At 46.4% G+C, this 27,710-nt stretch overlaps 1 protein-coding gene and 1 non-coding gene across 2 annotated transcripts; one reads left to right on the forward strand and one right to left on the reverse strand.

The window, feature by feature from the left end:
• Nucleotides 1–1,939: 1,939 nt before the first annotated feature.
• Nucleotides 1,940–27,710, forward strand: Elgi (E3 ubiquitin-protein ligase NRDP1 elgi). The gene is made up of 6 exons (XM_077687840.1): nt 1,940–2,148; nt 2,471–2,584; nt 7,295–7,594; nt 12,003–12,113; nt 12,294–12,376; nt 21,413–27,710. The coding sequence occupies exons 2-6, from the start codon at nt 2,495–2,497 to the stop codon at nt 21,756–21,758; spliced, it is 930 nt and encodes a 309-aa protein (XP_077543966.1). The 5' UTR covers nt 1,940–2,148; nt 2,471–2,494; the 3' UTR covers nt 21,759–27,710.
• On the reverse strand, nt 5,173–5,246 carry Trnas-aga (transfer RNA serine (anticodon AGA)). Its single transcript has one exon. It is a non-coding gene; the product is annotated as a tRNA-Ser (tRNA).

Below are 27,710 nucleotides of genomic sequence, written 5' to 3' on the forward strand. Positions count from 1 at the left end.
GCCACTTTCCAGCTATTTCTCCATGACATCAGAGAATCTTGTTTGTGCGACTAACAGATACCGACCTATTCCACTGCAAAGAAACATAACTGGGCGATTGCAGTGGGGCCTCTAGTTCCGTTTGATCATATCACTTGAGTGTTTACGTACAGTTAACATACTGATGACTGTGTTTATAGTGCATGCACATATAACATCAATGTAGTTTGAAATTGGGATCTTTTGCACCATTTCTTTTTGTTAAATTCGCCCCATGATAGCCTTGACGTTTGCCTATCAATTACATTTGCAGCATGCTCGCTGCTTATACCTGTTTACACAAACAATCCGTAGATGCTTTCACGTTCCAGGCACATCTTAAGATTCTCTTTGACGTTGCTTATTGAGCCTGTGCAGAACCCATAGGTTTTCATATGCTGGAGTGCATGTAGGTGTATTAGACATGATGGCCGGCCAAGCGTATACCCTTCCTATTGCCGTCTCTACAGCCTCTTCTCTGACCCTATCGTCTGGGTGTGTGTCCTGAATTAACTTCCTTTGCATGAGGGACTCAGTCAAGTCTGGCCAACATAGCGTACACCACGGTACAGTGAGACGTGAAAGTTATACCAGTGCAGTGGCTATGAGATGAAGCGTCGAGCTAGTCTACCTTTTGAAGGTCGCAGGTCCTAAACTGTTGTAGAATCATGTATCCTACTATTTGGTTTCTACTAGGAAATCTTTTTAAGCGCTGAATATCACGCAATTATGATCCTTGTGGCGCATGCTCACAAGACTTTTCTGCTCATAAAACGTATCGTGGGTGTAAAACAAATTTTAAGCTACAATTTCGCCCACTAGAAAATAAGAACTTCCCGATTTTCGAGTTTTCCTTGCTAATATTTCAGAAGAGGAGATCTACTGTAGTGGTACGTACGTGGTACATGTGTGGGGACACCAAAGATTACCTTTCCTATTCTCGGCGCAATTGTCTGTAATTGTAATGCGCACATGTGCCTAGTAAAAAACGGTTGCCGCCACTACCCTTCGTCCTCGGCACTGTACATTCTGATTATCTTTTGGCGCTGCTAAGTTGTCTTCATTTCGAGAACACACACCGCGATTTCAGGTCGCCCATTTAAGCATTCTGGACTTGCCGTGGTGCAAACTGTTGATAGCAGATGCCGCCGCGCCGACATGCGTCGGAAGGTTCACAGAATTACGCTCGGACGGTGTCTTTTCTTGTGTGGAACGTAGCTTGTTCGAACGAGGCCAGTCGGCTGTGCGATGTCGTCTCACGTACGCTGAAACTGTACGCAGGTACCATCGGCGTACACCAAGCATAACCAAGCGGTCACAGGTCAACATTACTCGAGAGCGGCTATTTTGCTGCGGTCTGGAAAGGCTGGCTGGGTCCCCACGCAATACATAATCACAAGCAACTTTCTCACGTTTTCAGATAGTGCTTCTAACAATATGAACTCCGGTTTATCTACGTTGTCGGCCCGAGAAAATCGGAGCTTCGTCACGCTTTCGGATACGCGGCTCCATGTGCGCAATACGGCAGCTGGCAGCAGCAGCAGCATCGCCGGCTGCTCCCGCAAGAACAAAAATTGTTTGTTTAGAAAAGTTTTAGCAGTTCAATGGTGCGTTATTTTGTGCTGCAAAAAAAAAAAATGTGTATTTCGGACTACACTACACAAAATAATGACAATTATTAATGTTATGACGTCATTATGACGTCACGCGTGGCAGCAGCCGTTGCCAGGGGGGCGTGGCTGCTGCCACGCGCGTGGCAGGAGACGCTGCCTTTAACTTTAGCCGCACTATCGCACTATAATATAACAAACACGAGTTATGAATATAATTAGAATAGTTTGTAGTAATTTATTTTTTTAATATTGAAAATGATTAATTTGTTTGAAATTGTGAGGACAGGGATAGTAGCGATACGGCACCGGCGTTGTCAAGCGTTGGCCAAAGTAACAGTAGTAACACAGCGTGCTTCTCAGGTGTCCTCAGGTCAAGGTGTTCATTGTTCAGCGAGGAAATGATATAAATGTGTTTGTGGGTTGTGTGATCCCGTGTTCCTGCTGTTTGTGCCCGCTCGTTGTCTTCGCAATGTTCGTCTGGTGAATATATCGGGCTGGACAACGGATTACGGACCACGTAAGTTAGCCCTGATTTTCAAAGCATTCTGGATAAGCCTAGATATTTAATCTGTGGGATCTGGGTTGGCAGGCTTTCCGCGAGCTTCTAATACTGTCCAACAAGTGGTGCAATCCCTTCCAGCTACGTTGAATCCAGCTTACGAAAATAGCCCGGGGGAAAAAAGAGCAGGAAACTGTGTGTCAACCCGATTGCACCGCTGTCAGTACCTAGTTTAGTTTCAAGTCGACGCCGCATGTTTGGAGACGGCTTCGTTTGTTTTTGTTCGCTTGTTTGTTGCTTATTGTGAGAGTTGATTGGCTTTTTCTTTGCATATTATTAGTGACGTCGACCTACCACCACGACCATGGGTTACGACCTTTGTCGTTTTCAAGGCGACGTTGACGAGGAGCTGATCTGCCCTGTTTGCTCTGGTGTCTTGGAAGAGCCGCTTCAGGTACGACACGCTTGCCACTTCGTGCGCCAACGATGGGGACGTGACGTGAGCTTGTTTAAAAAAAAAAGCAAAACACAACAGGCTATTTATAAAGGAGGAAATTGGGGTCATGTTCGACTAAATAAGCTAGACTTGTAGGCGCGTAATTCCAAACGCTTTGGGGTGTAACCGAATTCGTGTCTAAATTGCGTGTGATCTGACCCTGCTTTGCATAAGATGGATTTCAGACCGAGGAGATGAAAGACAGTGGGAAAAATTTGTCTCAAATGTAGCACTTTCTTTTTCTTTATAACTTGGAGCAAGTGTGGGTCATTGACTGCATGCCGTATTTCAGCAGTTCTTGTTGTCCAGGGTGTGGTACCGTAGAGACTTTTTTTTTTCCTTGTGGCTTTGTGGGAAGCTGAAAAAGGACTGTGCAGTGACCGTTAGTTAATCAGCTGGGTTTTTTGCCTGTCTATTTTCTCGGCGCTCTTTTGACCACCACAGAGCTGTTCGGCCCCGAAATCGGGATTGGAGTTCGCGAAACGTCAAAACCACGCATGCTCGCCTTATTTCATTGCCTCATTGACTTCGTTTTTTCTTTCTCCTTTTCTGACACCTTCTTTGAAGCTCAGTACTGCCCACATTCAGGGATTGGCTTATAAAAGGGGGAAAGAAACAGTACGAATGTATTTTAATAAACAGAGCACAAGACACTGGGAAAGTAATTACGAGATACAAGTGAGTGCTCATCCTGTTCGCTTCTTTGCCTTGTGCTTCATGCCCTATGTTTTGGGCAAAACCAGCCAGTGTCATTCTTTTATCTGGTAAAGAACTGTTCTTGTCCCTGTATCGTTGTGTGCAGGTCCAGCTAGCCCAAATTTTTGTGGTACTTTAATGTCTTTTCTTAAGGGACATCCCTTGAATATTTTTACAAGGCAGGGATTCAACAAGGAAGTCATACCTTTGCAATGGGAATGATGTTTAATACCCCTGTCACGCGCCAAATCTAATGTCATTCAAAGTGAATGACATTAGATGTTAATAACATTCGGTTCGGCCGTGCGGGTCTACACGGCGAAACAAATCATTTGATAGCGGTGACAATTAGACAATTAGCGAGCTCGCAAAACTGCAAAATTATGTTTCAAGCGCATCTAGAATGTTTTCAGATATTTTTTTTTTAATAAAAATAAGGAAATCGCCAGTTTTGGTGACATCAGTAGATATCACAAGCCTAGACAAGTCCGCCAAAAATCCGTATTAGGGTAGCGCGTGCACTGGTAATGAGATTTTCTTTTTTATTCGTACTTGTTTGTCTTTCTTTGTTAGATAGTGCCCATATTTGGTACAAGAATTACGAGGCATGTTTGATATCCTAGAGTGCCTTCTGTTAGCAGCTACAGGAAACCTCTGCTAGAATGAATCTCTGAGACGAAGTGCTACGTTTGCTGGAGTCATGGATACAGAAGCCAAATGAGTATTGTCATGTTTAGAGAACATAGCACCCTAATCCTAGTACATCTGGGGTACAAAAAGAACTTTGCTACCTCAAGTATGTTGTCAAAGAGCAATTGTTTGCTGGTCTCTTGCGAAACCAAGCATGGTGCAAGGCTTTATCAAGGAAGCTAAGGCTGTTAAGTGGACTCTGCAGCATGGCAGCATGGCCACAGGTTGTAGCAGTGTTGCCATTTTTAAGAGCTTTTTGCAAGGACTAATCCACTCAGTTTTGTGAGAAGAGCTAAGTAAGCCTGAAATTTTGTCTCTTACACCGTTATCCCCCACTTCCTGCTGAACCTGGCTTTGTCACTGTCAGAGGCATCGTGCCTCTAGCCAACGACCATGCCAACCCTCTGCTCACAAATTTCACTAATGAGCGGCACTCATTGTGAAGGTGGCTGAGTATTTTCAGCACAAATATGACATGCTCTAAGCTCGTAATAGACATCAACATCAGCCTGTCACTTAAAGAGCAGTGGCCACTTCTCAACCTTCTGCACGAGTATGGAGACTGCTTTTCGTGCTACCGGTGCTTCTCGGGTGCCACTAGCAAAGCACCGAGGCTCATTTGTTGGAGCTCCTACCGTGTAGCTCCCAAAGTGGTGATACATTGGCAAGCTCAGCGAATGCTTTAAGATGTCATTGCACCATCAAATGGCCCCTGCGTGCCCCCTGCAGTTTGGCAAAAAGAAAGATGGCTCTTTGCAGTTTCGAGTTCATTACCACAAGCTCAACCGGGAACGGTTGAGTTGTGTGTTTGTGTTGATTACCACAAGCTCAACCACAAGGGGCAATGGGCACACTTCTTCACAAAGGATGTGTTGCCACTGCCCTGCTGGTGCCCCATTCTAGCTGACCACACCTGTATGGCTCTGCCAGCCGGCAGGTGTGTAAAATACCTGTGCCAGTATCGCTACACTTGACAGCTGGCCCCCAGCACAGCTGAAGATTTTTTTTTTTTTTCTTTTCTTTTTGCGATAGAACCTCGTACTTTTCCCACTGGCTGGCAGAATGCAAAGGAAAATTTGACATCCACCTGAATGCAGCCACGTGGCTGCAAAGGAAAGCTGTGCAGCTTTCTCAGAAACTTCGCAGTTGAAGAAAAATTTGTCCTGGTCCAGGATTCGAACCCGGGACCACTGCCTGTCTAGGGCAGTCGGTCTACCAACTGAGCTAACCAGGAGGCTAGCAGTTGTAGCGCGAAAGCGAATTGATCAAAAACTCGAAGTGATGGACAGGTATTAATCGACCAGATTTAAGGGAAATCCCCAAGGCAGAGAGTTCCATCCATGGAGATTTCCTGTCCATCACTTCGAGTTACTGATCAATTTGCTCTTGCACTACAAACTGCTAGTCTCCTAGTTAGCTCAGTTGGTAGACCACCGCCCTAGATAGGCGGTGGTCCCAACTTAGAATTCGGAACCAGGAGGAATTTTTCTTCAACTGCGAAGTTTCTGGAAAGCTGCACAGCTTTCCTTTGTAGCCATGCGGCTGCATTCAGGTGGATGTCAAATTTTCCTTCGCAGAAACGTACTCCACCTTGGAGATTTCTCCTAAATCTGGTTGATTTTAAGCTGTCAGAATGCGTGTATCTATATTAAGGCACACTGCAGTAAGTGAGGCCTCTAGCTGTCACGCCAGCCTGCATAAATTGTTTTTCATGAGGCTGTACCGGCGGCAACACACTTGTCTAGAATACTCAAGCTCTGTGCTCCAAGCTACACAGGTGACATCTTAGCTGCTGCTGCTACAGTGGCTGCTTGGGCTGTCAGGAGCACTGTTGGTAGCCTTTTATTGTGGAGAGAATGCAGAAATAACGTTGCTGAGCGATGCTGCACTAAATTATTAGCTCTGCTTCATCATTGCTCTGAGTGAAAATCATGTTGATCAAGCGTAAAAAGCTGCTACTGTCACCTGTCGCTAACCAGTTCAGCAGCCATTTGAATGGCAACCCTGCATGCCTTCCTTGCTTTATGTCACACACAAAAAAAATGGGTGAATAAGTGCCAGCTTTAGTTAATTATTTGTTAACAAATGAAGCATCATTTGTCATTACACAAATGCCGGAAAATATGTGAAAGATTTTGATCTTTTATTTCGAACACATAGTTGTTCTGTCTTTTGTGTTTTGTGAATTTAGCCCACTGTTTTCTTGGTTGTTCGTGTGAGAGGATAAGCTTTTCTTCTATTCTTGATTTGGCCTGTGTCTCAGTCCAGTCTCAGTCCAGTTTTCCTTAAGAAGGTATACAATGTGTTATCATTATTAGCTGTCATATTAAATGCAAAACTGTTACTGACTCAGCACTCTCACTGCTAACTGTTCTTATTTACTGTGCCACTGCTCTGATATGACTGCAACATGCTTCTTGGCTGCATTCTGTGTAAATGGCAGGCTAAAACGTAAACAGCAAGGGAGTTTAGCTTCTCGTAGCCGATGTTTAGGGTAACGTTTCCACGCCTAAAGGAGTACTGACACAGAAGTACAATTTCTAAAAACTGATATGGGTCACTTTATGAAGATGCCAGTATGCCTTCCTGCAATAATGGACATCAAACACTGCTTGGAACCAATTTTAAATCAATATTATTGCCGTAGTTTTGAGAGGCCTAGAAATGGCAGAGCTGAGCCGCTCTGTGACGTCAACCTCGCTTAAGGAAGTGTTTAATGTAGAAGCTGAGTGCTTTACCGTTCCGTCTCAGCGAAATGCGTATTAGTCAGGACTGAAACTGCAAGCCCCTGCAAAGCAGAAACAGCCCAAAGTAAACATCTTTGTGGGGCTCGTGGCGTCCTCTGTCCCATTTTGCCCCACTGTCCCCACCCCTAAGCAGCTTCGGTCGGGCTGAGAGCAGAGGAACCAATTTTTAATTTAGCTAGGGTGGAAGTTGGGTACAGGTGGTTGTGAACGGTTGCCTTGGAGGCTTTTGACACCAATGACAAGGCTGGGGCCTTGCTTGGACAGAAGAAAGGGACATCAGCTTTACCCCTAGAGCACCCTGTGCCTGCTCTCTGGCTCTCAGCAGCCAAAACTGATACACTGCCATGAATGGGGCTGAAATTCATAATCGGCAACACGTTGGACAATCTTAATTCACGTGTTCTGGTTTATGGGATAGCAGGGACTCATCATATGAAAAATTTGGTGTCAGTACTCCTTGAAAGAGTGATCAAATCTTTGGCACACGTGGGCGGCTGTCTTCTGTCGGGGTCACAGTGTATGTGCACGCTTGCAGGCCCCGCAGTGCGAGCACGCCTTCTGCCAGGGCTGCATCTGCCAATGGCTGTCGCGGCAGCAGACATGCCCCGTGGACCGGCTGTCCATCACGGCGGCTCAGCTGAAGCCCGTGCCGCGCATCCTGCGCAACCTGCTGGCCCGGCTGCAGATGTCGTGCGACAACGCCCAGTTTGGCTGCAGTGCCATCGTCAAGCTGGACTGTCTGACGTCGCACCGCGAGACGTGCGAGCACAACCCGCGCCGGCCTGTGCCGTGTGAGCAGGGCTGTGGACTGGTCATCCCCAAGGACGAGCTCAAGGTGTGGCACCCTTCCACCAGTGGCCAGGAGCGAGGGGCACAACAGTGTGGCTGGTGCATGGCGTGCCTGAAAGGACCTCCAGGATGGGGGGGGGGGGGGGGGGGGGGGGGGGGGGGGGGCGGTTACAATTGGGAAGTTTAAAGGGACGGCCAACCACCGATTTTTGTGGAGTATATGCTTTCTATCCCAAATGAAAGGGCATCACTTAACTCTTTCGTTACCACGCCTATTCAAATCGATCACTGGTGATCGATTATTTATATTGCCTAATTCAACATGTTGTAGTCGTTTCTTGTACACCTAATGCGCCCAGTTGTTAGTCTAGGCACTGCCCTTTTAGAATCAGTTTAAATTTTCCCGCTCCGGCAACATTGAGGTTTTTAACTGCGTTTTTTGCGAGCTGAGGTGCGTGTGTTTTTGAGGAAGGGGGCGTGGCTGCTGCACTTGAGAAAAAAGGATGCAGATCATAGTTAGGCTGCATTACCATAACACTTTTTTTGTCAAAAAGCTCCTGGCAAGTCAAATACCAAATAATGCGGTCAACTTTGTAATCCGACAGCTTTGAGAGGTGATAATTACTTGAAAATGGCCCCAGCTATTCACTAATGGTATTTGGTTCGGTCAAAGGGCAGCTTTATTCTCCCAAAGCTTATTTTTGATGGTCCCGCGCATGTCTAGCAAGTGTGCCTGCCATTTTCAGCAAGTTTCCAGCAGTTTCGGTTTTGCATTGCGAAATTTATATTTGGCGCTACTACGCATTTACCCAACTACAAGCTCATTTGCCATGGCGCCTGCATTGCCCGCTACTGCTCCTCAAAACAAGCATGCCGCTCGCGCTTCCACTTTATCTACGCCTTGCTTCTGCGATACGAGCTTCCGCTGAAAGTGAAACGATAACACCAAGTCGTCGGTTATCAGTTCAGACAAGGAGAACGCTTCCAATGGGCCTTGAACACCGCCAGCTGTTCACCGGCCAGTTTCGGTTTCATACGGGGGTTTTTCGGGAGGTCTAGTGTCGCTTCTTAGTAGTACTGTCTATTCTGACGAAGTCTCCAACAGCCTTGTATTTGTTTCTTTTCAAAATTGTTAGGTGGCGCTGGAATGTAGTAGGCTCGTAGTGCTGCACTCGCTTCACAGCCCGACGGCGGCTTGGTGAAAGCTTGCTGGGCATGATTCTAGCGCATCGTACCTTATTCCTACAAGCAGGGCTACCATAGTGAGTCAGAACATGATAATAAACCGCAAATGAAAGTTCTGATGGATAAGTGATCATCAGAACGTCAACAAGCATCCACCAAAGAGTTTGGTTCTCAACTCCAAGCGGATTTTTTCACATCGCTTGCTTGCCTTCAATATTGTGCCGGTCATAATCATTGACAAGGTGTTTTTACATCACGTGAAGGCTAATTTGGGCCTTTAATAATGTCAAACCACCAGATTTCTTCTAGAGAACCATCCAAAATAGCAAAATTTGAAATAGTGGTTGGGCTTCACCACATGGCATGGGCACCAGGCGGGCTAACATTTTCTTTTATATCTGACAAATTGTACTGTGCAACTCAATTTTTTTTCTAGGACAAGTTTTTGAAATGTCTACCTACAAAATGTATATTCTAAATTTTTTCTACTACTGGTCGTTTATTATACGCAACTTACTTTTTTCTTATTTTCTTCGACGCGTGGACAAAAAATTCGAATTCGATAAATTTTTTCGCAATCATTATTTAGGAAAACAGTATTAAAACTGGTTTCGTTGGAAAGCGCGTGGTATAATCTGCATTTTATGTCACTGCATTGTGTGCCTAATCAATATGTAAATCACAAAAAAAATGTTTTGTTAGACCCTTCAAAATTGGTCAATTTCCCGCGGTAACGAAAGAGTTAAACACCTTGAACTGAAACAGTTTTTCTCATGTTTCTCATGAGGCCCTAGAACATTTGAAAGCGGAATTTTGAGATCCACTAGCTTGATGTAATATGCTCCCAAGATGAATGCTGGCAACCAAGACAGAAAGCCGCGTGGCGTCGTACTTTTAATGGTGCATGAAATAAAGAGAGGTATTTAAAAACTTGCCCCCGCTAAAACAATAATAAAGTGCAGTGTTTCCTATTCTTTTATGCAGTTTTTGAACTGCGCATTTAGCCAAAACTGACCTGTTTCTATATGAACGGAAGTGTCACGTGCCGCCCCTTTTCTGATTCCAGAAAGTTTAGTGCCAACTGAGAATTATTTCTGCCAATTTATTTAGAGATTCTTTTGTGGTTGCCCCACTGTAATAAATGCTGGCTTTCATGCAAGCTAGAAAACATGCACTCCACAAAAAGGTCATTTTTTAAGGGGACAGTTAAAATCGATAACTACGTTGAAGGTGGCTTGCTCATAGAAGGCACATAGCTGAAGATAGTCTACTCCATGATATTTATTACAATATTTACAACTCGGTTACAACAAACATTGCAGTCCCATTTCTCATGAAGAGCTCTCGACGAGCCCGCATCAAGCATGACTCTCTCCTCTTCCCATCCTACACAAAACACCTTGGTTTTATTTTTAAAAAACACGCCTCCAAGGAAGGCGGAAACAAAGAGACAGGGGGGGCACATAATGAACATTGCTGGCCGATCATAGGCCGCTTAACAGCCCCAAAGGTGGAGCTCATCATTGGGCACATAGCCCGTATACCTCCTCCTAAGCTTCCTCCCTGTTCCCATGCAAACCAGACGACAATACCAAGAAAAGATTTGCACCGGAAGCCGCGAGAAGAAGAAAAAATAAACAAGTCTTGACGCGTTGTTACACCATTTCGCCGAGTAGCCTCAGAGGGCCCGAAAAGCAATACACCCTTTTAACTGCACATGTTGATACACAGCTGTGGCATGTCGCAGTTTGTTTACCGAAGTCGGCGTCGTCTCATTATCCCCGTTTCCGCGGCCAACAGTTCTGAGAATTTATGTCCAGTTGTCGCTCTGTTTCCGGTCATTCCCAGAATTAACTATTTTAATACAACCTTTCCAGTTTGTTCACAGACAGCCACCGCCGGTTTGACCTTCCGTGTCTTTGCGGCAAGTCCCCCCCCCTTCCCCCAGCAATTCATTGCTTTCCTCTGCGCCGCCTTGGGTCCCGCGCCCGAGCTGCAACACCCGATACCCCAATGCCTTGAGAAGTGCACCGCACAGCCCTCGCCCTGCTGCAGGCTTCTGAGAGTGCGGCCAAAACGGCTGCCACGGAGAAGCGTTAAGCGGTGTTTGTGCCCCCCACCAAAGAACAAACAAAAAAAAAACAGCTTCATTCAAAAAAGTATTTTCACCTGCAGCGGGCCACACCTTTCTAGCCCGACCAGTCGACAGCCGGTACGAGCCCTATGTAAGCAAAACAGAAAGAACATTGCAGGCCAGGTTAAGTAATTAGTCGATACAACCCTAAACTTAACAGGGACCACAAAGACAACACAGCTTTGCGCCAATAGAAAGAGGGTGTCTTAAGGATAGCACTCATCCTAGTTTTAATGCGAACTTCAATTAAATAAGCTCTGCATTGGGGACAATAGAAGATAGGTTTTCCAGTGTAGCTAATTGGGGTTGCCCGCCACTGCCCCCTTGTGAGGAGTGCCACTGTGATGCCACTCGTAATTTCGCTCCTTGCATTAATGAGGGACAGGTCAGAATGGTAGTTGGCAGGACAATGGGAGTATTGTGACATACGTACACCCATATTTTCGCCTGCAGCCAGGTGCGAGTTGAAGCACAGACATTTTGGAAGTCTATGGGAGAGGCCTTTGTCCCATGGCAGGGCAGGCATTAACTTGCGTTTGACGATAATCTTGATAAAAATGCCCCCATGCTCCCCACCAAAGAAAATCCTGGCTACACATCTTACTGAGATACTTGATATGCACTTGTGAGAAGGGAAATTTTAATTGGTCACATAAAACTTGAGGTTACAATGAGGGGAACTTCTGTAGCTAGAAAGGTTCTTTTTTCTTTGCACATTTTTGGAAACCACCAGCCAAGCTTCGTATTCATGAAAGGTTACATTCTAGCTCTTTCAACCAACTCGCCACATTGCTTGGGGGTTACTTTGGGTCTGAAAACAAACCATCCAGTCTTAAGCGAGTTGTTGTTCCGGCATCATGTTGAATGTATATTCTTCTGAAATTAGCAGTTGGCTGGGTAAAATTTGTTGTGTGTGCTCTGTAAATGTACCTGTTTGCATTGCCTATGCTGCCATGTAGCAAGCTTTCTTAACCACATTGGGGCTTTTTGCAGCATTAAAGTGAGTTAAATGTATACTGAGCGGAGCAAATTTCGTTTTCATTTCAAGCTTGTATGGATGTTCCTTTGTGCACATTTTAAAAAAGTTTGCTTCATTTCATGTTACAGTGAACTCTGCCCTCTGTTTCTTTTAAAGGATCACAATTGTGTCAAGGAACTTCGGTCACTTGTTCAGTCACAGCAACAAAGGCTCAACGAATTCCAGGTCGAAATTAGGGAGCAGTGGCGAGAAATCAACTTGCTCAAGGTAAGCCAAGCCAGTCTCCCCGTATTAATTAACTTGTGTTACTAAACTGGTGAATGGTATGTCTGTAAGCTCGCAGGTTTGCAGCTTGGCTCATACTGCTTACAGTCGCCATTTTGTTTCACAAGCTTACTACTTTGTGATGATAACACATATTTTCTTGGTCTCTCTCTTAAATTGCAGGATTACATCAGGTCCATGCGAACAGCCAGCTCCCCATTGCCTCCTCTTTTAGACTCCTTCGTAGAGCAAGATGAAGTGATGGGGTATGAACACTTTTTTTGTCATACGTTGGCGGCATCTCTGTTGCTTGTTTTCTGAATTTCAAGTTTATCACAATGTGTGGTTTCGTGTCAGGTGGTTTCATTTTTAAACCAAATGAAGAATCGTAAAACAAGGTGTATTTGTGACCTTGTATACAGTAGAATCTCGATGATACGATTCTGGGTGATACGAATTTCGGGATGATACGAATTTCTGAAAAGTCCCGGCAAAATTGCATTGTTTGCAATGGGAAAAATTTCGGCTGTTACGAACGGACCTGCGCGGCCCGGCGGATGATACGAACGAGCCGGTGAGGCGCCCGACTGCCGAACAAGCAAGTGACGGCTCTCTCTCCCCATTTGTCACTCTTATTTCTCCAGAAACGGCCGGGCTGTTGTTTTCTGCTCGCGAAAACGCGCCCCGCATGCCCCATGCGCGCCGCGAAACCTCTCGCAAGCTGCGCGCACCGCGGCCGGCGGCGGCAACATGGCGGCGGCTTCGGCCGCGAAGTGGCACGGCCGCTCGAGCGACCGCTTCTAGCCGCTCTTTAAAATGCCGCTCAAGGCAGACACGAAGTTGCTTGTGCAGTAAAGGAGCTGATAACGTTGGCGAAAACGGTACTATAAAACATCATCCGCGCCGCTAGTGAAAGCGCCCATAAAATATCTGCCGGAGTGCTAAGCCTAAACATCTCGGGCGGAGCCAGCGGCTGTCTCTAGCGTTTCGCAAGTCGTCAGCGTCATTTTCTGACCGAGGTAGGAGATACCGCGGGAGCGAAATCGTCAATGCGGCTGTGAAAATACAGCGCGCGCAAAGCTGAGGCGTGCGAATCGCGTGCAAAAACGCACCATGCTGTTCACGCTTGACTGTTGCGGCGTGTAGCGAGCTTGGACACCGTGAGTGAGGAGACAAGCGCGAAGCTAGGCGAAGCGTTACGCGCTCCAGAAAGGACTGCTTTGTGACATGGGGGTTTAAAAGAAACAGAAAAAATCACGGATTTGTTCACGCGAAAGTAAGAAAAAAAATAAACGAAAACTTTTTTCAGCGCTCAATTTTTTGGTCTGTGCTGGTTCATACGAATTTCGGATGATACGAATATTTTTCGCGGTCCCGCGAGATTCGTATCATCGAGATTCTACTGTAGTACTAAAGAGGCAGGATGCTTGCATAGTGTAGCAGTGTTTGCCAAATCCTGTCCAAGAAAAAGTAGACATAAAGGTACTCTTGAGCATGTGTGGTAGACAGTTTCAGGTTTTATTTTCATCATGCGGCATCGTCTCTGGTTGCAAGCTTAGCTACCCTCTAGTGCATACACCAGCGGCATGCCTACCCTAGATAAGGCTTTGCCACAAAATGAGATTCACTAATGCCGTACATAAAATCCTACTACTCACTCCATCAGTGGCACTGCTCAGGACCGCTCTTGACATTTGCAAGATTAAAATCTGGAAATGGCAGTTTGCAGCTTGAAATTACGTGATAAGCAGATAGTGGATATTGTCAAAAGCTTCGAAAAGGAGATCAAGAGACAGCCTACAAAACGTTAGGAAGACAGGGAACTAATTGGTTTTATTCAAAGAAAGATAAGGAACCCCAAAGAAACTACTTGAAATGGAAAAAGAAAGCGAAGAAGCTGGTCGAACAAGAAAATTAATGAATCTATAGCCCAATGACAGCAAATTTCGAGAAAACACAGACCAGGGCCCGTTTGCGCGAACGCGATAAGTATAGGAATAAGTTCTCATCTACAACTTCAGCGCTGTCTAGGTAGTAAGTCGTGTGCCCGAAACTGATACAAATGCTCGGTTAAGGTAGCGTTTCTGTCGGGTTTTCTGGCAACCGGCTTATTTGCCGTGGCCGACTTCGACTTATTGGCGTCTTATTCGTAAGCGAGAACTTAATCGGGAATTTATGCATACGGGCAAACGGGCCCAGGCGATCGGGAATGCAAATGGAGGAAATGGCTGTGAAATGGAATAGGTACCACGGAAGAAACAAAGTGCAAGAACTTGAGCAGCAAAAGATTAAGCGAAAAAGTGAGGGATGAGTGTCGAAAATATTAACAAATGATGAAGGCGCACCCAAAAAGTTTTGGAACCATGTAAAGGAACTGGGAAAAAAGACAAGTGCAGAGTCATGTCATACCTGATGAAGATAGAATACTAAGAGGGGGCAAAGCACTGCTTCATTCGACACAAAAAAGAACTAAAACATACCAGAAAATTCCAAACAAGTGCCCCTATCTGTGTAAGCCCCCCCCCCCCCCCCCCCTTCTCCCTCCCCTCCCAAATGTACTGCTAATTTCAAATTTCGAGCCGTTCCTGGAAAGCGCCTCCCTCTCCTTCGCTCCGTGTCCTCAGGTCCACCATGCCCAGGCAACACTGGCGTGCCATGGCCAGTGTATAATCAAATAAAATCCGATCCTGGTTAGCATCCCGACAACCCTATTTCTCCGCACCATTTCTTGTTCTTTTTTTTTTCTTTTGGCGGTTTCGGTTCGACTGTGCATTCCTACACAGCGGCCAAAAAAATCGGGGTCCTTGAGTCTTTGGGACTGACCCGGAGGAGTCTTTTGGTGGTTTTGAGAGAGATCACTAACATTCATTAGCAAAATGCTAAATCCTTATGCATTCGTTTCGTTTCTTTTCCTTTTTTTTTTTCTGGCGGGGGGATCTTTGTCACCCCCATCTTGAATTTTTGGGCCGTTCACGGATAGCGCCCCCTCCACACTTTGTCAGGGATCTTGACTTGCCTACAGTGCTCTGGGGCGCTTGCTTGGAATTTTACCGTAAATGCCTATACACCGTGAACAAACAAAAAATCTGTCTGACCTGTCCTATGGGGCTTGTAAACGCACCTGCTACACCTTCTAACCTCAATTGAATCAGAGATTCAATCAAGGCTAGAAATAAACAAAAGGGCAGTACGTTGACTGGTATTAGGAGCAAACAGTAAAACAACAAATAAGGCAGTTTCAGGAGACATGGGGTGGGCCTTCTTCTTTGAAGTCCGACAAGCACAGATCAAAATGTTTGGAAGATCAGCTTTGAAACATGGATGACCAGAATTTATCAGCAAGAGTGCTACAGTATCTCAAGGGGGTTTTGGGGTGAACTGTTTATTTATGGACCAAATTTAATAACATTAAGAGCATTTATGTAGTTAACTATCCTGATAAAAAAACAAATTGGTTTAGGGATATCCTTGAGTTACAGGTCTAATTACTAGGGATGGGCAAATATTCGATGCTGTTGAATATCCGATCGAATTTCTCTCTATTCGTTATTCGCTTCGATCCGAATGCAGGTATTCGATATTTTCGAATTATTTGGCGCTCCCGAATAGGCAGCCAAAGCCAAGCTTTTCGATGAAGCTTTCCGAGATGTCATCCCAAAATGTCCCTGCCAATGTGGACATTTTTATCATCAGTGCCAAGTGTTCTCGGCCACCATCACACTTTCCGTTCAAAAGCGGCACTGAAATGATACCGCTGCTGACATAGCGCACCAAGCATGTGGACATTTTTATCATCAGTGCCAAGTGTTCTCGGCCACCATCACACTTTCCGTTCAAAAGCGGCACTGAAATGATACCGCTGCTGACATAGCGCACCAAGCCCCCGTGCCTTTGTACTGCCGATTTGATACGAAATTAGCGGAACACTGCTCAAAATGGTGGCCTTTAACTTGCACTTTGGTTGGCTACGGCTGCAGATACTGCTGGCTACAATACTCCCTTTTTTTTTAGCGGAGCTTCTAGGTAGCGCTAAAAACTATGGAGCAAACTGCGTGTCACTTTTCTATTTTGGCGACTACTAATTGCACTGTTGTCAGCAGCCAGTGGAAGCTGCTTCTCCCAGAGCATGTGGAGTACCTAGTATTTCTTCACGAAAACTTGTGAATACAGTAAAGGAAAGCTGTGCATGCAATTTCTGGATAAATTCTCATTTGGTAATAGTTCCACAAAATGCTGTGCTTACGCGAGTTCTAATACTTAGTCGGGTCACAATTTGCTCATTTTTCTTTGTAATTTTGTGATGTGTACTATTCGAACTATTCCATTTGAACCTCAAGTTCACTATTCGCCCATTCCTACTAATTACAGTGGAATCTTGGTCATACGAATCTCAAGGGGCGGCAAAAATATTCATATCACCCGAAAATTCGTATCATCAGAAAATGAGGAAAAATGGAATAGTGCCATGCACGTGACAGGCGGCATCAACATGGCGTCAGCTCTTGCCGTGAAGAGGTACAAGTAGCTTCAGCGACTGCTTGTAACCTTTTGTTAAACACAGCTCAAGGTGTAAATTGGATTGCTCATGCTTGAAAGGAGCTCACAGTGTGGGAGAAAACTGCGCTATAAAATGCCATCCACGCCAAATATCCGCCGCGAAAGGGGCCCAGCCAGCTGCTGCGAGGGCTTTGAAATTGCCGCCATGAGGCACACGTCTCCCCATTGGCACAAGTCGTGAGGCTCCTCCCACTGCCGTTCGCGGCAACCGAGGCAGAGGCTGGCGCCAAGGTGCCGGCCCGAATCGTCAACGCAGGAGTCAAAAGAACGCATGCTCATTGTCGACGCGACATGCGCACACGAACCACATGCGATTCGTGCGCATCGGTGTGGCGCGCGCGTTAATTTCACACCCGCGTTGACGATTTCGCCCCCGTGAAACATTCTACCTCGCTCAGAAAATGACGCCCGACGCGCGTGGCAGTGGGAGGAGCCTGGCGACTTGCGCCAATGGCGAGACGCACTCTTCATGGCGGCAGTTTGAAATGGCTCTGGACAGCCCGCTGGTCCCGCGGCCCAGTGGATTTAGGCTTACCACGGTTGCGGATATTTGATTGGCGCTTTTCCTAGCCGCGCGGACGATGCTTTATAGTGTCGTTTTCGCCCACATTATCAGCTCCTTTACTGTACAAGCAACTTCATTTGTTCCTTAAGTGGCATCTTAAAGAGTGGTCAGAAGTGGTCGGTCGAGCTACCTGCACCACTTCGCGGCCGGTGACGCCACCTTGTTGGCGCCGCTTGCCGCGCCGTGAGCAGAACACGCTCCATGCGGTTCACACTTACACATAATCAACGCACAAGTGGCGCAGGCAACACGGCAAGGCGACAACAGGGTAACTAGAGCGTGAGGCATAGACCTCAGAAGCGAGGAATGCGGAGAAGACAAAATGGCGAAGGTATTCACCGTCAGAAATGAGGGAACGCTTGATTGCTGTGGCTTATTCAAAAAGTGTAATGCAAAAAAGGAAGCTAGAGGCACCCGAGCTGCAGCCAGCGGTAACGAAAGGTACAGAGAAAAGACATTGTAACGGGAGATAAAAGAAGGGAGGGAGAAAGACCAGGCGTCGAGAGGGCGAAATGTTCTGTTCGTTCGGAACAGCACCTCTCGAGCCGCTATTGTAAACACCCCATGAGGAGGATTACAGTCAGCAGGGGAGGACTAATGCTTTTGTGCCTGCGCGCAACCAAGGCCGCACGGCCGCACAAACACTTGCGCCTCCCGTCCACGCCATAGTCATCTGCTCGTGGCAGGCGCTTTCTTATCACCCGCACCAAAATGATTCATTTGTACGGATCATCCGAATTTTTTTACATGCATACAAGGCTTTTTCGCCATGGAATTTTGAAAATTCGTATCACAACGAAATTCGTATCAACCGAATTCGTATCACCGAGATTCCACTGTACGTTCAAAGCTGCCCCAAGATAAATATAGTTGGGCAAAACTGTGCAAGATTATTTTGTCAATGTGATCAAAAAGGTCTGCTCTGTGCAAGAAAGTTGTAAGATTATTTTTTTATTCCTTTTGACATGGAAACTAGTGTGTTGCATCGATAAATGAGCATCTTTAAAAAAATTTCCTGAGCAGCCCGCATCTCCATTCACACCCTTAGCTTTACACAAAAGTCCTATTTGTGGTCTACAGTAAAATCTCGATGATACGAATCTCGCGGGACCGCGAAAAATATTTGTATCATCCGAAATTTGTATGAACCAATACAGACCAAAAAATGTAGCGCTGAAAAATGTTTTCGTGTATTTCTTTTCTTACTTTCGCCTGAAGAAATTCGCGATTTTCTTCTGCATTTTTTTACCCCCATGTCGCAAAGCAGTCCTTTCTGGAGCGCGTAACGCTTCGCGCTCGTCACCTCACTCGCGGTGCCCAAGCTCACTACACGCCGCAAGTCAAGCGCGAACCGCATGGTGCGTTTTTGCACGTGATTCATGCACCTCGGCTTTGCGCGCACTGTATTTTCACGCCTGTATCGTCGATTTTGCGCCTGCGGCAGCTCCTACCTCAACCAGAAAATGACATACGACGCGCGCGGCAGGATGGAGGAGTTTGACGACTTGCGAAGCACTCGAGACAGCCGGCTTGGCTCCGCCGGAGATGGTTAGGCTTAGCACCCCGGCAGATATTTCATGGGCGCTTTCACTAGCGCCGTGGATGATGTTTTATAGTACCGTTTTCGCATGCATAATCAGCTCCTTTACCACGCAAGCAACTTAGCGTCTGCCTTGAGCGGCATTTTAAAGAGCGGTTAGGAGCGGTCGCTTGAGCGGCCGCAGCCGGCCACGCCGCGAGAAGCGTGCGGGGTTTCGCAGCGGTGTCAGCAAGCAGAAAACAACAGGCCGGTCGTTTCTAGAGAAAGAGCGACAAAGAGGGAAGAGAGAGCCGTCACTTGCTCGTTCGGCAGTCGGGCCCCTCGCCGGCTCGTTCGTATCATCCACCGGGCCGCGCAGGTCCGTTCGGAAAACCCAAAATTTTTCCCATTGCTAACAATGCAATTTCGCCGGGACTTTTGAGAAATTCGTATCATCCCGAAATTCGTATCACCCAGAATCGTATCATCGAGATTCCACTGTATTTTGCAATAGCAAGGACAGCACTTACCTGCTTATTTAGAAAATAGATAAGTTTTGCCTATGGGAAAATGGAGGCCATCTTGGCCATTTTGGAGCAACCTGAAACCTGGAGCAACCTGCCTGGGGTGGGCAGAATTATACCCGAGATGGTGGAGCATGATGTGTGGGCATATCAAAACCGTCTGTAGGTAGTCAGTAATCTGACCACACATAGTTAGTTGCACAAGAGTTGATACTTATCAAATGAAGTATTCCCATGGTTCATGATCACCAGTGGCCTATTTAGGTGTACTGCAGGGCGAAGGCCTCTCCCATTAACCTCCAACTGCTCGTTGACCTACTGTTATGGTTCATCAGCAGCAGCACCAATTAACGTTGGGATTTTTTCGTCACCTTTCAGATCGGTCTCGGATTGCCCAGCTTTCCGAAATCATACTCGTGATTCATTGTTCACATTTGTTGGTTTGTTGGATGCGTGTGTGCTTGTGGCGCACTGCTAGCGATCAGTCTTCAGACAGGAAAGCAGCCTGTTAGTCTACTGGGAATGATCTCTAACAGCACATTACAGGCACCGACACACATTCACACTATAATAAATGTAAAACGTACGCAACAGATAAAGTCATGGCAGTGCGATATGACTTTTGCCTTTGCCTTGAAATGGTGACATTTCAATTTGCTTATACTACAGTCGAATCCCGCTACAACAAAATTGATGGGACGTGCGAGAAATTTCGTTGAAGCAAAAATTCGTTGAGGCGAAATCTGCCCCAACACACCACAGAAAGGCCAAAAAAATAGCCCCGTATGTTTCCGCATCATTGGCAGCATACACAATGTTAAGAAAAAGGAGTGACGCGCAATAACGTCATGTTTATTTGGATAACAAACATACCAATGGTTATGTTTTTTCACTGCAGGCAAAGAACGCGTTATGGAGGGGGGTGAAGAAGTGCAGGCGCAAAACGTATTGCTGTACAACAAGGCGTGTCCACCGAGCTGATTACTTGCAGATAGCTGCTAGGCCGTCCGAAGCTCCCCTCTCGCCTGTCGCAGGAGCAGTGCCGTTATCTTATCCTCTGACAGGGCACGACAGCTACTGACCTTGGCAGGCAAGACGCGCGCGCTTGCATTTAACATGATCGCGTGCTCGCGACTAAGATAAGATGACTTGGCTTCAAGACCAAACACGCAAACATGATTTTTGCTCTTGGCTATGAAGAATGCTAGAAGGAAAGCGGCAAGGACAGCTGCTTGCAACGCATACGTGACGGCGCCGCGCGAGCAGCGGAGCACATTCGTGCGATTTCAACTGGATACGGATTGGCTGTAGCTCCGGCTTGGCGAACCGGGCTTGCGCCTCGTGTAAAGATGGCCAGCCACATCGTTACCACCATCAAACAATGGCATCCGGCGGAGTTTTTTTGTTGTTTCGGGTGGCGGTGTGGGCGCACCGTGCATGTTTTCGGTGAAACTAAGCGTCCTGAATGTATAAAAAGTTACAGATAGCTGGCACTATGCTTATTTTATTGTAAGTTAATTGTTCAAACCCTGCCCAAATCATCGAAAATTTCGTTGAAGCGAAAGCAAGCCTGACAAATGGTTCGTTGTGGCGAGGACTTGGTTGCATTGACTTCTATGGCTAGCTGACGGGAAATTGGAAATATTTCGTTGAAGCAGAGTTTGTTGTAACGAGGTTCGACTGTATTACAATTACTTATTATGACTTACAATGGGGTATCTCAGCATTTTAATGAGCAAATATTTTGCCAGTTATTAAAATGAATCAGTATTGTCATAAATAAGTGGAATGGGTATAATAAAGGAGCTCGCACGATGATTAGGGAGAAAAATAATATACAAACTTGGAAAGAAGCTCTTGAGTCTGTTGGATTACGTAATAACTAACTGAGGGCGCCAAAGTCTTAGTCACTCTTGACGGCGAAACTACACTGGTTTTGACATACAAGGTTCACCCAACGTTGGGTGGAGTTGGCATTGCTTCAAATCTTTGAAAACAAACAGCTTGTGCGTGGAGGCCAGTGAGCGACAGCACACCCCTCCTGCTCACGAGTGCAGCTGAACGAGTGCTCGTAGGGATCTCTGCCTGTGTGTTCACCCCGCGCATGTGTCCTTCCTCCTCCTCTTTGTGGTGGCAGGTGGGCGGCCAAGCTGCAGCGTGCGCGGGTCACCCGCTGGGGCAGCATGATCTCGACGCCGGACGCCATGCTGCAGGCCATGGTGAAGCGCGCCCTGACTGAGAGCGGCTGCCCACAGCACATCCTACAGGTTCTGATTGAGAACGCCCACGAGCGGCGCTGGCCCCCGGGGCTGAGCACACTCGAGACGCGCCAGATGAACCGGCGCCACTACGAGGCCTACGTGTGCAAGCGCATCCCAGGCAAGCAGGCCGTCGTCGTGGTCGCCTGCGAGAACCAGCACATGAACGATGACATGGTGCTCGAGCCGGGGCTAGTCATGATCTTCGCCCACGGCATCGAGTGAATGGAATGGGTGCCAGGGCACGTTTTCGGCGCCCGTTTCGAGCAAGTGAAACCTTAGCAAATGGTTTTGCCCTGGTTGAGAATGGTACGTTGGTAAGACCCTTCTCTCAAAGCCTTATCCTTCTTGTGGGCAAGCTCTGTTTTGTGGTATAGAGCTTTTCAACTTAAACACCTGTGCCTAATGGCTCTTAAACTTGAAACAGAACGTTTGTACATTCTTATTGGAAAGAACACGCGAGAACGGACACTGGGCAGTGCCTTGCGCTACGCTTTTCAGGCAGGTGCTCGGCCGGTACAATGGAAGGTTCAAAATCAATTTTTAGAAAACGCAGCGCAATGTTACCAGTACGTAATGTTCTCTTTTGGACTCTGAGCAATCACTTGACCTTCGAGTACTGGAGTGCAGAGTTAGGTGCAGTGCTCCTCAGATTTCTTTTGAAGGTAGATGCAACCCATTTTTTTTTAAAGCAGCACTGAAGTGAATTTGTTGGAATTCTATTTGGGGCTGCATCGTATGGTTATGAAATCCATGATATGACAGGGTTTAGCCAACGTTGAGAACCGAAGTTCGTCTGTAATCGGCGGCAGAAAAGAAAACGCCAGGTGCCTTTTTCAATTGCCACATCAACTATCGTGGTGGCATCACAATGGTTGGCAGTTTGTTTTCATGCTATCTCAGCATTCAAAACAACATTGATTTTCTCCTATTTCAACATTAATACCGACATCGCATTTGTTCGCGCAGAGTTTGTTCAGGTTAAACATGCAAGGAGTCCACCAAATTTAGCCTTGCGGGGCTTACCATTACGTCGCCATAGCCGACACCAGCAAATTGTTGGGAAGGATGATGCAAGGAATGTGGAACTTTCAAACCCACATTTGTCATTTAGAAATACATGTAAATCATCTGGAAAAACACAGACATGGTCTATGCATTCTAGACGTAAATATGGTGAGGTAATTTTAAGTGCCCTTGTCATTCCAGAGATAGGCAAAACTGGGCCTGTTGAATCGAATGCAGGTGAACAAATATGGATAACTTTTAAGAATGGGCAACTTAAGCAGCAACAAATGGTCCAAGTTTGCCGAATTATAAGCATGTTTGTTCTTACCTATGAAAAATGATGCAAATGGGCTCAGTTCATTCTAAGCAAAATTAGAGCCGTTTTTTAGGTGCTATGTTATTTTATTATATTTATACAGCAGTGTTACTTTTTTTATCTGGAAAGTTAGTGGTATACGCAGTAAAACGAATCTAAAGCTTTCTATGCCATAGTTGAGCTTAAAGGTGGTCATGTCATAATTCTCACCTGTTCAGTGACCATACTCTGATCAGTGGGTAAACAGTACTTATGTTTTCCTCATTTCATTTCATCGGGGGTGGAGGGGGGTTCTGCATATCGATCTCTGCACTCCAGTCAAGGCACAATGTGGGACTCAAATGTACAATTGACGTTTAGTTGCGATAAGTCAGGGTATTTGTGCAAGTGATCTTTTGTGTCTTATGGGTCTTTTGCACAAGTGATCTTGGTCGGCAGATCTAACCCCATACAGAGAAACTGAACGACCACTGTCAGCTTGCTTTAGTGCACAAATGGGCCAATTATGAAGCCCACCATAAGGGTCATATTTGAAAAGTACCAAATTTTCGGTAGAGTTTTAAAGGGATAGGTAAACTTTCGTGAGTCGTCTTTCAAAAGGCAAGTGCTCATTGGATTTTCATGTGCATTTATGGTCCAACAGTGGCTTTTGTAGTAATTTTCTTAATTACACGTGCAACAGCATCCAGCGTCAGCGTACTTGGAAAATCAAATGGCACCATCAGTTAAAGGGACACTGAAAGGCAACTAGCAAGTTGGGCTCAGTTCTACTGCCCTGAAGCCCTCTCGGCATCTATTTGGCGGTGAAGGATGCTTTAATTGCCGAGAGATGACCGATTGAAAAACGCATTTCATCTCTCACGCCATTTCATGACGTCTTGCGGGACTAAACAGAAGCGAGGAGTGAGTGAGTGCCTTCCATTGATTGCCTTTTCCCGCCGTAAGGGTAGCACTCGCTTCTTGCGATTTATGGGAGCGAACAAGTCACTTCACTCTGGCGCAAGCCGAGAAGGTTTTTAAAAAATTGCGCACACTCTACATACCCGGTGTGGGGTTGAGTTGTCTCTAGTGGTAATTCCAACATAGTAAGCACAGTCCACCCGCAGGAGCACGCCATTGCATTTCATTGCGAAGCAAACTCGACCACAGCAGACACACAGCTTCGGCTGCCGGCCTGGCTGCAAAACTTTCTTCGGGCAGACAATGCAATGGGAGGGAGAAAAAACTTGTTCTATAAGATGCAAATTGCTGTCCACAGAAGAGCAGAACCGTGGAAGGCCGACGCGCCACTTGCCACCATGATGTAAACAAAGAGATAACAGACATGCGACTACACCGAACCTGCAATAACCATCGCAACCGCAACCGGCACCACGGCTTGGTAGCTTGCGAGTATCGGCACGGCTTGAATTGTACCTGTACATTTATAATTTTTTATGATTTATGATAGTTAACGTGCAAAGAAAGATTTTACGCGTTTCTTTGGAAGCTTGTGTGCGCACTTCTTGTTTTGTTGTTCGTTGTGGGATTCTTGGCACATCCGCTCGGTCGCTGTTGACGTCATCTCTGCTGTGCGACCGGTAGCTTCATTTTATTTTATTATTTACGCGATTATTTTCATGGTACTGACACAGCGACTGGTATATTTGTTTTCTGGGGATGCCAATCTATTTACAGTCTAGTCCACCTATAACAATATCCAAGTGCCAAGGAAATCTCATTGTTATAACCGATGATTGTTATATGCGGGTTGCTAAATAAAAAGACGGAGCAGAGCTCAAAACATTTTATTTGCAGGCAAGCAAGGTTGTACTGCTACCTATTCGTGGAAAAAAGCCATGCTCGGTGAGCTTTGTTTGCTGCACATGTAGCTGGCGTACATCTTTTTCAAGAGCATATATAGCACGAGGTCACGGGTTCGATTCCCGGCCGCAGCGGCCGCTTTTCTAATGGAGGCGAAAAGCAAAAACGCCCATGTGTTCGAGACTTCGACGCACATTAAAGATCCCGAGGTGGTCAAAATAAATCCGGAGCCCTCCACTACGGCGAAGTCCCTGAGAGACTATCATGCATTGGGCCTCCTGCAAAAGTGCTATCCGAGTAGGTTGTGCTACCGCGTCGTCAGAGTTGTCACTGCCACCGCTGTCCGCAGCACCCGTGCAACGATCGCCTCTTCAGTGAGGCACTTGGACGTTTCCAAAACATCGGTCCGGACGTCTGATCCGCGGAAAAATGGAGGTAGTTGAAGAGGCACCCAGTCAAATTCAATACAGCAGGCACGGGAGCAGAGCCAAACGGGCGGCATCGGGAGGGGTGTTTGGAAGGAGAACTGTTCCCTGCTCCTCTCGCTTCCTGGTAACCGGGGCTGCTGACTTGTTTTCAGAGGGGTGGACGAGATGTGAGGCGCATCGCGGCGCATGGTGTCGGCGTGGTTGGCGTGGCGAGCCGGCAGCAGCTTGCATTTTCGGTGCTTGCTGTAACCGGATTCCGTCGTTATATCCGATATCGCGGCACTGGAGCATTGTAATAAGCGGTTTATTTTCCCATGGAAAGCATACAAAAGCGGACGGTGCCATAGCTGTTCATCGTTATATCCGATATATTGTTATAAACGGTATCGTTATAAGTGGACTCGACTGTATGTAGACCAACTTCAGTTTTGTCTTCAGTGTCCTTTTAACGAGTTCTTTGGCTACAAGATAGCTATGAGATGCAATTTCATTGTCTGCCTGCTGGGCTTAAGCGAAATTTTTTGGACGGTAATATTCAGCCACTGCTTTTAAGCAGTCATTTTTTTGTTACATGGTTTTCTAGAAAAACAGTATTAATTGCATGGCTAATATTATGATGTTTGCTGGTATCCGAGTCGAGAACATTGCATTTAGTGCCAGCTTATAACCAGGTTGATATAACCAAGAAAGTGATAACACAGGATAGTGCCATTGCATATGTGACTGCTGTATGAGTAGCGTTCAGCAAAGGTGGAATTTAATTTTGTGGGGTTGCATAACAAGGAACTATGCACGGCATGAGTTGAGCTGGTTCTAAATATGATGTGCCTGTCCCGTGCGAGAACAATGGGGCACAGCATGAGACATCTGGTTTTTAGTCTTTGCCAACTGTTGGTCGTTCGGTGTGTTTTTTGTGTACTAAGTTGCTTTTAGGACACAGTGCTTCAGTTGCGTCCTTGAATGGCAAAGTTTCTTGTGCAGCTATGCTGCGTATGCCAGCTGGCGCACCACGCTTGGAAAGCACGGTGCTTATAGCCTGTGTGGCCACTGGCGCACCTGTGTTCGGGCAGGTTTCCAGGCACCAGTGTATTATGGGCCAGTGACACCCTTGCGCATCTCGGTGCATCTCTGGTGATAGGCGTCCCTTGACTTTTTCCTGAAATGTGCGCAAGTTATAGCTTCTTCAGTTGCCTAAGGATGCTGTGATAGCTTTCGTTGTGGGCTCGGTGCAGCCATGTTTATGGCTTGCGAGCTTACTTGTTTGGTCGCTGGCTCAAAGTGAAGCGCACAGGCACCATTTTCTGGCTGACCCGGTCCGCCAATGGTGTGGGTGAACGTTGCACAAGTTTTAGTCTTTGTGTCTTGTGTCTCTGCATTCGCTGTTCTCAGGCGTGCGGAACTTTTATCTACCGACTGCTGCTAGTGCACTTTGAAATGGCCGCAAGGCAGCGTCTGTACTTCTGTGCCCTTGGGGGGTTTTGAGAGAGGTTGCCTTTAAAGAAGGTAGTGTTTGTGATAGTGGGGTCCCATTGAGCTGTCATGCTTTGCATCTGTTCACTGCATTTTTGTTACCTTTCAGTTTCTTGTACTTTGAACTGAGTGCTAGAAATTGTTTAAGTCTAATTGCTCTCCCAACGGTATCCGGTTGATTATGTGCCCGCAGGTATATGTGGCAGTACTGTGAAGCATTTCCTGTCACTGATGTTAGGGTTGTGCTTGCATCTAAGAAGGTCATCTTCTCTACCTTGCTAGGCAGGTTAATCCTGCGGGGAAGTGTAACCAAGTGGCTACTGGTTGGTACTTGAAGCCTGTATTTAGTGTGAGGAAGAGCAGACTAAAGCGGCTCTTTGCGGTTTGGTCTGAAAAAGCTGTGATAGAAACCAGTAGCATTGCATTTTGGAGAGCGCAGGCGGTGCAGTTGTATAGTGAGTGGCCGAACAACCTAGCATGACTGGGTGTTGTATTCTGGTCTCTGCGCGACCCCAAAGCCTTTGGGGCATCGGCGTTGTTCTCGAGTGTGGTATGAAACTTGTATCAGAGAATTGTAGTACTTTCAATGCAGATGGGACTGTCCAGCAGGCTTGCTATTTATTTTGCTCTCTTGGATTGTGAGGGCAAAGTGTGGGATGAAAAGATTGCTGTAGATAGTGCATTTTCCTCCGTTACCCCCTTGCCTATATGGCCTGGCTAAGCAGCCATGTACAGCATTTTTTAAGAGCTATTTCAGCCCTTTGTATTTTCCTTTAGGTGTGGTAGCTGAGCCAGGAGTATTTCATCTTGCTACTTGTACTCATCAGGTAGTGTCTGTGTCTGCTGCACTTGACATTCCGCATTATTCCCTCAGAGTGAATCTCTCCACGCAGTTGATCTGGTGGTGTTTTCCCCCTTCTTCACGTTGTACGGGGTATTTTTATAAGAACAAGGTGTTCGAACATAGTAGTGAATTCCCTATTTCTCTCCTGTCATGTGTTCCGATTCTGTTTGTGCCAGTCACAGCCTGTTCACTACTGAGTCGCCTGTTATTTTGCACCTTTTATTTATTTAGAATGTTGGAGTTTCTGCATTCTGTTGTTTGCGTGTCAAAGGTTCCACACTCTTGTAATAAATACTTTCACAAAGAAG

Source organism: Haemaphysalis longicornis, unplaced genomic scaffold (assembly GCF_048455015.1).
Source record: "Haemaphysalis longicornis isolate Haplotype H1 unplaced genomic scaffold, Haemaphysalis longicornis Haplotype H1 scaffold_1, whole genome shotgun sequence".
Classification (NCBI taxonomy): domain Eukaryota; kingdom Metazoa; phylum Arthropoda; class Arachnida; order Ixodida; family Ixodidae; genus Haemaphysalis; species Haemaphysalis longicornis.